General features: G+C 33.4%; 1 protein-coding gene across 3 annotated transcripts; it reads left to right on the top strand.

Annotated features, from left to right (window-relative positions):
- The first annotated feature begins 2692 nt into the window (after positions 1-2692).
- LOC123909406 (transcription factor TGA3-like) lies at positions 2693-7287 on the top strand. Of its 3 annotated transcripts, none has more exons than XM_045960236.1 (10): positions 2693-2938; positions 3062-3122; positions 3406-3581; positions 3678-3752; positions 3894-3953; positions 4033-4110; positions 4222-4285; positions 5841-6115; positions 6536-6763; positions 6870-7287. In XM_045960236.1, exons 1-10 carry the CDS (start codon positions 2936-2938, stop codon positions 7041-7043), a joined length of 1194 nt encoding a protein of 397 aa, XP_045816192.1. In that variant the 5' UTR covers positions 2693-2935; the 3' UTR covers positions 7044-7287. The 3 variants fall into 3 exon arrangements, with proteins under 3 accessions (XP_045816192.1, XP_045816194.1, XP_045816193.1); XM_045960238.1 differs by having other exon boundaries at positions 2694-2938; positions 3062-3078; XM_045960237.1 differs by having other exon boundaries at positions 2694-2938; positions 5844-6115.
- The last annotated feature ends 8929 nt before the right edge of the window (positions 7288-16216 follow it).

Below are 16216 nucleotides of genomic sequence, written 5' to 3'. Positions count from 1 at the left end.
ATCACTATCAATATAACTAATATTGGAAACTCTGCCGACGGGGTGGGTAAAATTGAACATGGATGGATTGTGTAGAAATGCTGGAGTTATTAGATGCGGAAGAATTTTAAGAGGAAGTGACGGTGAGTGATATATAGGAAATATCTTCTCATCGTTTAGTTTCGTAGTAATATCTTTCTTCCGGACGTTAGCCCTTTTTGATATTTTTTTTTAAAAAAAAACATAAAAGTGTCCAATGAAAACTATTGGTCAATATAAGCAACTTAATTTTTTATAATCAAATTATTGATTGAGTTGAGCTTACTATAACGCTTTTAGTGATGAGAAAAGGATTAAAAGGGGAAGAAATAAAGGAAAAACCTGTCTACTTTTTTCTAATGAAATCCTTTATCTTCTTTTCAAAAGCATTTTGGGATGTCGTTTATGAAGTGCAAAACCTTTTCCATGTGAGGTGGGAAAGAGACAACTATACGATCGAATCTACGGTTGATTATTTAGGATGAATATGATTAACAAATTAATACTACTTTGATTAGAACTTTTCTTCTTTTAATTTATAAAAAGTAATATGATTATATATTATCATCAAAGTTATAAAGTGTAAGGTGCATGTGTAACACTTTTGTTAAACAACTTAATTAGATACTTTCCTTTCATAACCTAACATGATAAGGTCCTCGTTAATATTTCACCATATGGATTGGGTTGTTTGGATTCTCTATACGTATGTATGAACAAATCAGTTTCTCTTTCAATTATATTGCAAGTTAATTAATTGTTAGTAGTAGTTAAAGTCTGCAAAATTACAGATTGCCTTGATAAATATTTGAGTTTTAAGATGAAATATGGGTGCACTACGTTACGTACTTAAGTTTTAATCTTTATTTAAATCTTTAATATTGAGTGAGAGTGAGAAAGAGAGAAAAATTCATTAGATTAAAGGTCCATTTGAATGTATTTTTAAGCTTAGACAAAAATAACTTAACCAATCGTTCAGTGTAGGGAGGAATACAGTTTTGATCCCTTGCACCTGTGATCAGGAGAGAGTTGAACCCAAACCAGATTAAACTTATGAAAATAAATAAGCTTTTGTGTACTACGTAGTATACTCATAAGTTTGTCAATGTAGTTTATGAAAAAAATATATAAAGATACAATTTTTGTTAGTGAAAACTTATAAATTAACATAAAAATTTATTTATTTACATAAATTATTTTTTATAAACTCAAAAATAAGTTAATTCAAACGGGTCCTAAATGGAATATTGCGTGTAAGGATTGTGATAATGGTTTTGGGATAATGGTGGTGGATAATGTTAGTGGATATGGAGGACATGTGGGATGGAGGAGGGTATAATTTTTTGTGGTGGTAGTGTTTAGACTTGGATCCAATTTTGTGTTTTTTGGGGTAGGCTATCTAACTTTATTTTGTAGGTTTAATGTCCCGGATAGATGGGAATGAAGTCATTGTCCTAAAAATGGGTATTCCGTTAATGGAGTCTACCATATGCTTACTCATGTGGCTGAGACGGTTGCTTTGAAGGTGATCTTTTAGTTTGACATTTGCTTAATAACAGGCTTCCAATTAAGGATAACTTAACTCGTTGTGGTATTCTAAATATAACAACTTGTTGAGTCGTGAGGGGGGAGCCTCACTGAATTGATTCAATATATTGGGCATTGGGCAACTATAAAAGTGATTTTTGACACAACAAATTCACCTAAAACCTTAAGACATTAGATTTATAGGTCTTCTCACTTATAAAGTGCTTAACCTTAACTCTTCCAACTAATGTGAAACTTAACTCACATTTAATAGATCTCAACATTTCCTCTCAAGTGTGAGTCTCTCCGTGTCCATGATCCATCACCACTCACTTATTGCTCCATCGAACAGAGCTTTGATGCCACTTGTTGGGAAAAATAATCAGAAAAAATCTCCACACAATAAGCAAAAATAAACAGAATCTCCACAAAATAAATTTTACTCAATAAAGATGAATGTTGAGTTCAATGAAGAGATATGAGTATTTCTAGATATCATTATTGTTAAGAGTTTGGTTACATACAAATTAAATGTCCAAAAGTCATGGACCATTTGCAAAGCTTTAAGGAAAAAACAGAAAAGTTGAAGAGTGCTCCCTCGGTAAATGTTGTTGGTTATGATGACGATCATGATGATATTCTCATTTGTGAGGATGAAGTTGATAACAAAATGAAGAGATGTGAGACTTTGGATGAAGGGAGGATATAATGGGTCAAAGTGAATACTCATCCAAGAAGAAAATTATTATTAACATGGAGAGTTATATTGAGATTTGTTCACCGCAACAAATCTTGACTTTTGAGTGTATTGGGGTTGGTTTGTTGTAGGTCATGAGAGGAGGGTTGCAAATTTGGTCATTATGAAAAATTGCAATTTGCAATTGTGTGACTGTTCAGAGGTAGCAATCTTCACGTCGCTGCGAGCTCAACTCAGTTGATAGGGACATCACATTATATATACAGGAGCCGGAGTTCGAACTCTAGACACTCCATTTATTTACCTTTAAGGTAGAATTTCTAGCCACTAGGCTACTTAAAAAAAAAAAAAAATAGTATCTTCACTACTTATATTTAGTAAAGACCACTATCAATATAAATAAGAAAAGCTGTGAATTATAAGGTACTTTCATCTGTGCTCATTCCTTTTGATTTTTAATGCACCACTGAATTGTTTCTCTTAAAATGGAAAGTAAACAGCCTTAGTCCTTTAGCAAGCTGACACATAAAAGCAGAATTTTTTAAACCCTGCATAAAAAAATATGTGAAAATAAAAAGTTTTTGTTATCTTAAGAAAAATTATTTTATTACTTATATTATTGAATCCAATTTTCAGTTGTTTTCTTCTGTGAGTGCTTTGCTTTTCATAGCTTGTTTTGCATGTGGGAAAGTAATGGTATTATTTTTTTCTAAATTTGTTCAAATATATCTTTGCATATATAAAAAGATTGATAGATAGATAGATTCATTTTCATTTGGGGTCTAAATTGGACTAATGCTAACATTGGTGTGATTGCAGATTCTATCAAGCTATAGGTTTGCTTTCTTTTTCAGCTTCAACTCTTCCTTTTTTTTAAGTGGTATCAAAATATTTGTATTATCTTTATTTATTTAGAAAAATTATACTATTCTTTGGAGAAAAAAGAACATCAATCATGTGCAAACTTTTTCATATTTTTGCTGTTTCTGATGTTGATGTTTTGAATAATTTCAAGTTTTGAAGTTAGATTCAAAATTTTCATTCAATTATTGATTATTCTTATATGGTGACCAAGTTTTCATTTTCTCTTTTTTATTTTGGTCAACATTATGTTACTTTGATTCTCCAATTTGATGTATGATTTTTCTTTTTATGAGTTCTAGTATATATGAACTCTTCATCACTATCAACTGAACTAATCGCGCCGAAAAGGATGGACATATATGAGCCATTCCATCAATTGAGCATGTGGGAGGATAGCTTTAAAGTTGATCATAGCACCCTTAATTCAATTGCTTCACCAATGTTGAAGATGAACATTAGTAGCTTGGAGAACAAGGTCAAATTAATCTCATAAATTTCTATTTTGTTTTTAAGGTTAGCTTTGTTTTATATGAAAATTAGTTGGTAATAGTCTTGAACTTTATTTTTTCAGTGTGAATATATTCCTCATGAATCAAGAGAGCCTTCTGGAGATGATCAAGAAACTACTGAAGAACCTGTTCCGAAGGTGATAAAATAAGTTTGGTATTCAATACTAGAAAAAGTTGAAATAACGATTTGTCCTTTTCCGTCTCTAATCTTCTGTTGCTATTTCACTTATCTATGGATTTTGCCTTTTTCATTCTAGTTTTGAAATATGTATGTGTAGGTGCTAAGACGTCAAGCACAAAATCGCGAGGCTGCTAGGAAATGTCGATTGCGAAAGAAGGTTGTTGTAAAAACTTAATTTATATATAAGAATGAAGTTACTAGTGTTTATGATCTGATTTGTATTTTTTTATTAACAGGCTTATGTTCAACAATTGGAAACAAGTAGATTGAAGCTCATGCAATTGGAACTTGAGATTGAGAAAACAAGAAAACAGGTGATACCAAATAAATAAACAAACCATCATACTTATTTCTTTAATTTCATGTATATAATATTTCATCTATCATTCCAACAAGTATATATCAAAATTTATTTATGCACGCAGGGTTTGTACAGAAGCAATTCATTTGATGTCAGTTATATGAGATCATCTGGAATAATAAACTCAGGTTAGTGATTTGTGATTCATAATTGTTGTTTTAAGCTTCCTCAAAGTGAGCTTTCCCTAGTTAATCACTTTACTACTTTTAGATGCTAGTGCAGAGATTTAATGGCTTCTGTCTTTTGTGCTTTTGTATTTACTAGGAAGGTTTCCTTTGTTTCTGTTTACGAACCCTAAATAATCTAGAGTTCGACGTCAAGTATATAAAATTTAGATAAAAATTATTCCCACCAGACAGGGACAGAGGCACATATAACAGTATGAAGGCACATGCCTGCACAAATATTTTGAGAATTTTTTACTAGTATATGTTGTTATAAATATGTGCTCAAATTTTGACCAACACACATAGAAAGATGTTAGGATTAGAGGCACTAGTAGAGTGTGGGGGCACATCCATCATACACAAGCCATCTCATATCTCATCTCATATCTCATCTCATTTCATATATATTAAAATAAGGAAAATTCTAACTAATGTTACTTATGAAAAAATCATTCAATATTCCCAAACTATATTAAGTTGTAGAAAATATAACCCACTTGGGGTTGGTGGAGTAGTGTTGGCTTGGGTCCTTAGAGTATGCTCCTCTCAAGGTCTCAGGTTCGATTCCCACTGGTGCCAATTTTGATGGGATTGGTCCCCTTGAATTAGTCGGTCGTAAGGCTGGATACCAAGTTTTCAAAACAAAAAAAAAAGTTGTAGAAAATATTTGTGATATATTGTTATGCCGTCAAAAATAAAATGTCATATATTTGTGTGTATACATATAAAATGCTACAAAATTATATATGCGGTGCAAATTAGAATTTGAGAAGTTTAGACTATCTATGTCATATCTCTAGTCAATGTGAGACTTTAAATAGTGCCCCCACTGATGAAAATTTCTGGCTCCGTCACTGCCACCAGATATCGAATTTTGTTCTCCTGAATGATTCATATTAAGGAGATTACTTTTGATCCTTTAAATATATAATTATTTGTAACAATATATTGATAGTCCTCTTAGATATTAATGTAGGACACTTTTTCTTTCTTTCTTTCTTTCTTTCTTTATTGCATTATGAGATGCCATTTATTTCCCGATCATTGCTTTTGTAGCTTGTGTGTGGAGTGGAGTCATGGATTTCTTTTTTAAACATGATATGATATGATATGATATATGGACGCAAAATTTTGTTACCATGAAATACACCCAGCTGGACCCGGATTTGCTCTACTCAACAAATTCCACAGTCACACAGTCATGCATCAAATGAACGTATGATTAAGATCAGACAGTTTAAATTTAAGCTCAATATTTTTAAAATTGTAGGACAAAATAATTAAATCTGCTCTTTTTGGGTCCGATGGCCACCATTGTCGTGACTGCGTGAAAGGGAACGGTTGAAGCAAATCCAATTTCCACTACCTAGTTTCAGTGTGTTCGGATTAATAGGAGAAAAAAACAATGTAAAATCGGAAATGGTATAGAATATGCTCGGAACAGGGTGTCTAATGTCAAATTATGAAGTCTAAAAAACATTTCTGTTTTTTCAAGTAGTCCTATTATTTTGTGAAGCAGGGATATCTTTATTTGAAATTGAATATGGACGTTGGATTGAAGAGCAAGATAGACAAAATGAAGAACTAAGAAATGCATTGCAAACTAATGCATCTGATATACAATTTCATCTACTTGTTGAGAGTAGCTTGAATCAATACTCAAATCTTTTTAGAATGAAAGCAGAAGCTGCAAAAGCTGATGTTTTCTATTTAATATCTGGCGCATGGAAATCATCGGTAGAACGCCTTTTTCTTTGGATTGGAGGATCTCGTCCGTCACAGATTCTAAATGTACGTTCACTTATTGTTATCTGATTCTCACAATTGGTTATATTTTCTGTTCATTATATGTGCAGAATAGGATAGGAGCTCATAATTTTGTAAAACACATACCACATTAAAGTGTGAGGACTGAATTAAAGACTCATTTGTTCATTCTTTAGTATTATCGCGGGTTGTGTGCGGTCACAATTCTATGCAATCAGACATCTAGAAACATTGGTGGACATTGAATCAAGATGAAACAAATAAGATTTTAATGTAGATTCAATTATTTTTTAAAATTATGACTGCACACAATCCAAATTTAATTTCTATAGCGTCAATTGACGCATGTAGCACCTAGTGGAAAAAATATTGACTTGGTTCGTTTTTTATTTTCACAAAAAATTATAATGAAAAATTAACGACCCTTTTGAATTTTTCTCACAGATCATCTTACCCAAGCTTGAGGCTTTAACTGATCAACAAATTGCGAGCATTAACAACCTACGATTATCCTCTCAGCAAGCTGAAGACGCTCTTTCAATAGGGTTGGAGAAACTCCAGCAAAGTATGATCCACAACATTCAAGCTGATCCCTTGGATTTTGGAAACTATGGATTTCAGATGGCTTCTGCCATGGACAAAGGAGAAGCAGTAGAAGGTTTTGTAATCCAGGTATTGTAAAAAAGTAAAATGCGAGTGATTAGTCAGTCCTACATCGAATTTTCTACGCTTTCAAAGTTTCAATAGATAAATTATTCATGTTTTTCTTTCTCTACAGGCAGATCACCTTAGGCAGCAAGCTTTGTTGTACATGTCTCGTATCTTGACAATCGGGCAATCAGCTAGAGGCTTGCTGGCTATGGGGGAATACTTTCAACGTCTTCGCACTCTTAGTTCGTTGTGGACTGCTCGTTCATGTGATCATTTCTACCCTACTCAACACTCAAATTGAGATTGAGTTGAGACTACTTTCAATCCTAAGTTTTATTCTTCATTTTTTAATTATTCCATATGTATATATATTACTTATATGAACAAGTATTGATGCTGCCAAGTACCATGAAGCATAGTTTATATGATTTGTAGTAGTTCTATTGAGAACAACTTGTAAATACAGATTTTATCATCTTCTACATGAACAATAATTTGTTTACATCTGGAGTATATTTTGAAGAAAAGAAATTACTTTTTTTTTTCCGGGTTAACACTATATGAGGATGAACTTAATGTAACTTATGATACAATTAACGTGGAATCAAAAAATCACTTTTTAGGTTTATTGAAAAAGTAATGTATCTGGTCAATAATATAGACCGGATACATTATTTTTTCAATGAATCTAAAAAATGTTTTTTTAGTTATAATTATGTACGGAGAGAGTATACAAGTCATGTTTATAATATATTCGTTCAAGTTGGTTCTAAGACTAAAACACTCTTCAATGTGCTTCTTTAAACAAAAGTAACTTCACTATTTTGCAAAAGACCACTATCGAATCGAATTATTAACAAAAGCTGCAAGTAAACTAAAAAAAACTGTTTACGCGGTTTAAGAAATTTAGTTAAGTGTAGTTAATTTTTTTGATTTAATGCAAAACAGGAGTTGAGTTTACTATATTACCCATTTTGAAAAGTGTAAAAGTGAAATAAATGCGTAAAATAAAATAGAATTAAATAAGAGTATATTAGTAATATTAGTATTAATTGGTTTAAAAGTAGTTAACTTTTGCTTATAATAGTGACCAAAATTTGAAGTGTTTTTTTGCTTATATTTGTGTCCGGAGGGAGTAAAAGAGAGAGTAACAACCTTACTAATTATATATCAAGCTGACACATAAAAGCAGAGTTGTTAAAAACCACCATCAACATATATTATATATTACTTGTTTAGAACAAATTCATCGGAGCCTGACAACGTACAAATTCATTAGAATTGCGAACTTGCATCCTAAAAAACGAATTCAGTTCGTAGTTTGCATTTTAGAAAACGAAATAATTTTTTAATGATTTTTTTTATCTAGGCGGCGGAAACTTTGGATTTGAGTTAAAAATATTGTCACTCGATACTTAGAGTGTGAACTGAAACACAATTCACTATTTAGAGTGCGATCAGTTTGCACTTTAACTATTGAACCTTATAAAAATTTGGGCATCGTCCAATACCATATTTTAATTGGCAGTTGGAGCGGTTATGACAATATTGATTAATCACAGACACATACACACCGTATAATTCTATAAATTGAAATCATTTTTTTTTAATGTTCCATTCAAATATTTTCTTAGGGGTGAATTGAGAGTTCATACTTTAACTTACGAACTATGTTTAAATCAAAATTATTTCATGGAAGATGAGAGAAGAGGACAAAAAAATTGATTTTTTATCGCGTAATTTTAATGTATCTCAATACAGTTTACTCTGAATTTATCGTGTGCCGAGCCCGATCAACTCAATGTCTAGACATGGTATTATTGTTGAGAACCGAAGTAAATCAAGGAGGTCAAGGTGTTAGAACGCAGTAGAAGCACAAGCGGGGTGAAGAGAATATCTTTTTTCTAACTTGTTTTTTATAATTTTTTTGTTATTTTTTCTTTTATAATAGTAAGACTAATCCTTTTTATAGAAAATAGTAATGCACAATCTTAAGAAACATTTAGAGATTTATTTTTCTCACCCTATCGGTTACTCGTGCGTCCTACAATTTACTCACGTTGTTAAATGAGTAATTTTTGAGCAATTTCACCCTTACCGACCGCGACCTAAGTCGCGGAACAGTCGCTTGTCAAGTCATTCCACTCAGTCAAAGGTCTACCACGTGGCCAGGAGGGCTATAAAAAGACTCATTCCGTGAATAAAATTCACACTTCTTCTCTCCCACTCCTCTTCTTCGGTTAATTTTGTTTTTTAGTGTTTGTAGTGTTTAATTTTTATCCTTCTGCCTAAGTGGTCTCATAGTCCGTCGTCGACTAATATTACCGCAGCTACCAATGTTGTTTAGTAACCATGGTTAGCTGCGGTATGTTATTCGATGGGGAACTTTTGTATCCTGATATTTAGCTAAGATAAGATTAGTCGAAAACGAAGGTGAAAATAGAATCATGATCGGTTAGACCACAATAAGATCATGGTCACGATGGTATCATGATCTGTCTGCCGAGTTTTCTGTTTTGTACATTTTGCTCTGAGAAGTTCTTAGACAAAGCCGAAGTGTTCGATAACATATGGCAGGTCGGATATTTTCGTCCTTATGAGATAGCACAAATTTGTTTGTAATTGCAATATAATTTTTGTGTCTATCATGTAATATTAGTCAACACGGACCACTCTTTTGGCTGCCTGGTCAGTGGTGTATCCTCGGCCGATTTTATTTATGTAACTTTTAGTTTTTCTAAGGGGGAAATTCCTTATAGTTGAAATGACAAAATTGTATAATTTGGTGTAATTTTTGTGTCTAATTTATAATGAACATTTATTTGAGTAATTTTTTGTCTGCTTTATCATTTCATTTATTTGGACGTAATATATATATATATATATATATATATATATATATATATATATATTCCTTGCAACTTTGCTGATTTACCAAGATCCACCGTTCACGACTTAAGTAGCGGCGCACCCTACGTTTGACGTCCGCGATGCATGGTGCGCAATGTTTGCAGCAACTGAATTTTTGTGTTTCTCATTTCGTGTTCAAATGGCTACATAGTTCCTATGATGATGTATCCTAATAACATAAAATTGTCTGGAAAAAATAATTGTCCGAGGACACAACAATCCATATTAACAATACATATCCATATGCAAATTTGATAAACAAAATTAAGTACATAACCATATGCAAAAAGACATCAAAATGACTCAAATAAAATACACACTTGTTCCAAATGACTTAAATAAAAGGCTTAATTAGTCTTTTGGTCCCTTAAAGATATTTTAGGTTTCACAATGGTCCCTTAAAGAAAAAAAGGTCAGCATTGGTCCCTTAAAGACACATATGTTTCTCAATTGGTCCTTTCCGTCAATTTTTTACAAAAAACGTTAGTTTTAGTAGACTGAATTGTGGATGTCATTAAGTGTAAGTGGTCCACCAAAAACCTTATTAATTTTTAAAATTTTAACCATTGGAATTTTTTGTTATATTTGGAGTTAAATTTTAACGGAAAGGACCAATATGGCAAAAATATATGTCTTTAAGGGACCAATCCGGACCTTTTTTTTTCCTTTAAGGGACCAATTCAGACCTTTTTTTCTTTAAGGGACCATTGTAAAACCTACAATGTCTTGAAGGGACCAATAGACTAATTAAGCCTAAATAAAAAATACATCTTACATAAACATAATAAATTAAAGCGGGATAGGATCAAACTTAGAACCAACTTTGATATTCGCTTTGTTGTCGCCTCTTTCCTCTTTCATGAGTTCATCAAACTTGGTTTGTCGATCCATAAAATTTGACTCCCATGCAACAGCTGTTGCAGAACAACGCCTCTTCCACTAACCACACGTTGGAGGTATCGGACATCCATCTTTCAACTTGACATAAACATAATGACCGGGAATGTAACCAAGGCAAAGAATATGTGAAGAAGGGTCTGTTGGTGGGCTGCCACGCAATGAAAAAAAAAAGTCTCGGATGCTCCGTGTTTTGTCAGCTTTACAACGACTCTACCTAGAATACAAGCTACAATGTGTCCCATATCCGGAAACGTCAACCATTTTTCCATTAGCACAACACCATGCCTAGACTTTCTCTTTGGTGGTAACAGTGCTTCTTTGACATAAGCCAAACGCTCCTCACCCCCGTATAATTTCAAATAGTCATCCATATGCAACCTCAATTCATTAATCATGTCTACTTTAATAGCTTCAAAACCATTTTCATTATTTCTACTGTCTAAAGCAATCACACGGTATCCACAATTACTGTCACCCTCGACATCAATAATGTCTTCAATATAAGAGTGCATAAACTTCGGCATGTGGTTAATTTGAGAGATAGGTGGAGTCAAATTACCTATGACGGGTTGTGTAGACACCACACAAATCAACATATCAATCAACAACAAAACAACACCGAATTGAGCTTAATCTGTGACTTAAGTCACAGAATTGAACAGTTCTATGAAACAGTTTTATGAAGAAGAAAAAAACCTCGAAAATCAAAAAATTATCCGAACAAATGAACTAACCTGCCATTGGATGATGATTGAAGTTGTTTTCGACTTGATTCCGAGTAGAATGGCGAAAAAATCGTTGAATTTGGACTTGTTTTTGTGTTTTGAGGTTTTGGGACGATTTTGTAGGGTTTTATTTGTTTTGAAACTAACATAATGAAGGGGAAGAAGGTGGTGGCCTTGTTATATACGTCAGCCAGTCTACGACTTAGGTCACGGACACCCTACGCAGTACAGTCGCGACTTAGGTAGGGGAGCGGTCGGTAGTCAGAATTTTTGTGGTCTTTGGTGGCAGTCAATGGTCAAGGACAGTGGTGGCCATTGATTGGCAGTCAATGCAGCTGTTACTTTGACCGGCCAATGAAATTCAGGCCAAAATCCTATAAATTGAAGCCCTTCCTTTTCATTTTCTCACATTCTCATTTCTTCTTTCTTCGACCATTTGTTCTCTTAAATTTTGTTTGTCTAGTTGTAGTTTTGTTGTTTTTAGGCGTTAACAACCTCAATGATCTTACGCATGCATGCATGTTCTTTGATGACGGCGATTGAGATCATTATGTTAATCGACGAGTGACTTTTTGAGACCTCTTAGGATCATTATGATTAATCGGAAGGGATCCCTTCAACCCTTTTATTCTCTTTCATTTGTACCTCAAAATGGGAATGGGGAGAAGGATGAAAATATGAAGGAGGATGAGGATAAAAATCTGGAGGAAGAGGAGAGGGATACAGTAGAGTTGGCCACGGATCATTATGATTAATCGGTTTTTTTTTTTTTTTTTTTGTATTTCTTACAAATGTAATGTTATAATATGAATGTATCTCATGAATTGTAATGTAATAATATTATGATTTGTATTCTTTATTTGCGTTTTATGTTATATACATTGATTGGCAAACACTAGACCGCTACTTATGTCATGGACGACAAAACGCCATAGGGTGTTTGGTAGCGCGTGCACCATCAACTTGTAACAAAACTGAAATTTTTAACACGTCCATGACCTATGTTCCGGTTACGATTCCGTGACCTAAGTAGCGAACAGGGGTACTCTGATAATTTCATAGGGCGCGCCCGAGAATCAGTAGGGTGACAAAAAGGTAATTCTCAAATATTTACTATTGAATTATTATTATTATTTGTCCAGAATTATTGAATTATTCTATAACCTTTCTCTTAAACAAATATAACTAAGCCCAATGACAAACCGGGCCTTCGGTTGTAAATGGTAAAAACCAATCTCACTAGAGAGGGAATAAAATGAAGAAATAAAAAATTTAGTGCGGATTGTAGGAATTGCAACCGACGTGAACGCAACCTTTTGATCTGGAGTCAAACGCGTTACCATTGCGCCACGGATCCACATATGATATATTATTTCGAATATTTTTCTATAGATAGATAACAACTTCATAAGAACTTGTTGACAGCACTAAACAACCGCATGATATTCGATAAGTGAAGTGCTTAGTTGGAAATTGTCATAAAGGACTACTAAAACCACAAACACACTAATCTATTTCATTTTCTCAGACACACAAACAAAGAAAAACACACTCTAATACATTTTTAAGCCAAAAACCACCACCACCATTGATCATAGAAGCTAATAGAAGATGCTTGGTTAATGGTGTCAATTTTTCTCACTTTAAATTCCTTTAACGCTCTTGTTATTGTATTTTTTTTTAACATCGAATATATTATTATCCAGATCTCTGCACAAGACGAACAGAGACCGGTAAAAAAATAACTACATAACAGGGTGCCGTATATATGCAGAACGCCAAAATAAACACCAAAACAAACAACACCTAATAAAGGTCCACCTCCTAATCAGAAAACACCCCCAGATTTCAGACCACCAAAGACACCAACCCAGCCCCAAAGTTGCCACTAGCTAGACACTAACTCCCGATCTCGAATCAAAAGTAATCGGCCCATCAGAATCCAAAAAACAGCTCCTTCACACTAAAAGCTGATGAGTAGTGTTTTTAGCATAACTTGTGTGAAAAAATAAGAATAAATTATTGTTTGTGATTTCATTAGCCAAAGAAGCAAATTTGGTTGCACAATGACATGAAAACATCATAGGTTCGATTGGTGACTTAGCATGCTTGATTTGGTTACTTTCTCAAGCTCATTTATGTACACCTTTAACAAACTTAAGATTGAATACTTATAAGGCTTGAGGTACATTTTCTATCACATTCACGATTTGATTAAATATTAAAAAATTATAAATCTGAAAGGAAAATACATATTATGATTCATACCATAAAATTTCTATTCCAAAGGTGTACACATAATGAATTCTAAGTTTTTGTCATGGTCCAATGACATCACTCCATTAATCAATGTTATCAAGTTGTACACAACTTTACGAAAACTTGCTCCTGCATGCACCCGCCAATGAAACAAAAAGCTTTTTTTAACCTCGTAGAGATGCTCTGATGAATACTGTCCTCTGAGTCGGCTATCTAACACACTGAAAACCATACGTTTGTTAGCGAGATACGGTTTAGCCCATTCCACCAAGTTGTGTTGTCCAAATGGTCTATTCTTGTCAAATGCGCTTTTACTAGATAACATTTCCGGCAGGACAACTCCATAACTATAAACATCGCTCTTAGTAGTAAGATGACCTACGGTAACAATAATTTTTTTGCTATTAACCGAAATGCTACTAAGCTGAACCTAGAATAACTTAAAAAAAATTATAAAAGTCGAATCGAAAAACATATATGGTTCGGCAACATGAACTCAAATATACTTGTGGCTAGATATTCAGGAGCTGCGTATCCATAGGTTCCCATTACTTGGATAGAGACGTGGCTTGTCACCTGTTGAACCATCCTTTGCCAACCCGAAATTAGAAAGCTTTGCGTTATAATCCTGCAATGATACACACTAAATTGTAAAATGAAAAAGAAAAAAAAAAAGTGAATCTTTGACTCCACTTTTCTAAAAAGATTTTGGTTGAAAAATATATGGAAGTCCCTTTCACTAGGCCGTAGTACTGTCGGCTAAGAAAGATACATCATACACACTAAAAACAGGACTAATGTGAATCCTAATATCCCCTTCTCCAAAACATTTGAACTGCATTTTGTGTTGTGTGGTGGATACATGCACTATGCATTATGTATACTACACACGACTATGTGCTTATGTCATTACAAAAATATTCAAGTACAATTATCTTATAGAAATTGTCTTTACTCATGTAAAAGCACAGAAACCATGTTATGTTATAAATAAACGAAAGGTGGATTGTCCATTAGTTGTTGGGCCCTGTCCTTATCAAGATAAGCTGGACTGTCACTATCAAATGCATATTCTCCACAAAGTTTCAAGCCCAAATTCAGATCACTGATCAGTCACAACCATTGTTGGCCTTTGGTGAATAATGGTGATGGTGTGGTATGGTCGATTGTCACTTATTCACATAGTGAACTATAGAGACATTTTGAGTCTTAATTTCATATAAGTGATTCTTCAAATATTGTTGATAAACTTCTTCTGACCTAAAGGTATTAATCATCTTTTCAATCTCTAAAATTGTACTAGCAGAACAATTTGTCAAATAACCGATTATCTTTAAACTGTTAGAATAGAGTCACATCAATGATTTTATATTATTTCCAACACAAGTCGATCTCACAATTCATGAAATTGAAATAAAAAATCTAAAATAACAGTTCTCACAACCCAAATTCGTTAATAAGAGGAGCAAGAGTTCAAAAAGAACAATTGTACAGAACAGAAGTAACACGACCGAGGGTTTAGTCCATGATTAAAAAAAAAAACACATTATGTGACACACCTCATAATATACCAATCTATCGACAACGCCATTCGTTTCACCGTAAATGTAAATATAGCAAGGTCATGTTAATTGGTGTTTTCGGGGAACTACTTTATTATTTCGATGAATATGCCGGATCTTCCAAGCCTAGCCCTGACCTTTCCTTTAGTTGCACACGAAGACCCTGAACCACAATTAAGGAATCCATTTGAAGCTCCACGACTATTATATATTAACCAAGTACTATGGGCTAATATAAAACCTTCATAGGTGCCCCACAACTATACAACATAGGCACTTAGTAGCAAGCTCAAAATAAGGAACAATATTGCGTTAGAGATGCTCTAAAAATAGAGTGAATATTGGAAAGAGAGTGTTCAAAGCACCATCTTAAAATATTTTGAAGACTAATTATTTTTATATATTTCTGACACAAAATTGTTTTTTTTTTTTTAAATTCAAATTTTTAGTCTCGACTATTTTCGAAAATCATACATATGTTCAATCTATCCGTGTTATCGGTTGATTTTGATCTTATGAACAATTGGTGATCGACTTTACTATGGCTTATCATTAAAGGTAATATGACCCACTGAAAATTATTATCGTGGCTTGTATAAAGTAATCAATTACAATTCTAATTTATTCGATTTTGTTGTGTACAAAAATTTGGACATGTATCATTACTCCTTCTGCCTTGAAGGTAATTTGGCATATCAAAATCACAATCATGAAAGAGGAAGGTTGCAACACACCCACCACATAAAATGATTCCTCAAATATACCCCTTTATAAAGCGTGGTAGCACTGACATTTCATGGATTACTGTATAAATGCTTAGTTATTATGGTTTAAGCTTTCTTCGAAAATCTCTTTCTATATAGTTATAGAAACCATTTGTAAAAAACAACATTAAATTGGTCCAAGTGGTAAGGGTCTTGATCCCCTTAAGCATGTGGTCAGAGGTTTGATTCCTGGCTCATGCGTATGGAGAAAATTCGGTTGGGAGGGGAGAACCCACCTTGTGTGCCCCACAGGTTCCCTGACGGAGATTAGTGATCGCTTACGGCGTTGGAAACTTCGTACCAATATCATGGTAACTAAAAAAAAACCCTTTGTAAAAAAAAAAATAGTTGTAG

The sequence above is a fragment of the Trifolium pratense genome, linkage group LG2 (genome assembly GCF_020283565.1).
Source record: "Trifolium pratense cultivar HEN17-A07 linkage group LG2, ARS_RC_1.1, whole genome shotgun sequence".
Classification (NCBI taxonomy): domain Eukaryota; kingdom Viridiplantae; phylum Streptophyta; class Magnoliopsida; order Fabales; family Fabaceae; genus Trifolium; species Trifolium pratense.
This window is presented reverse-complemented; position numbering and strand designations above follow the sequence as displayed.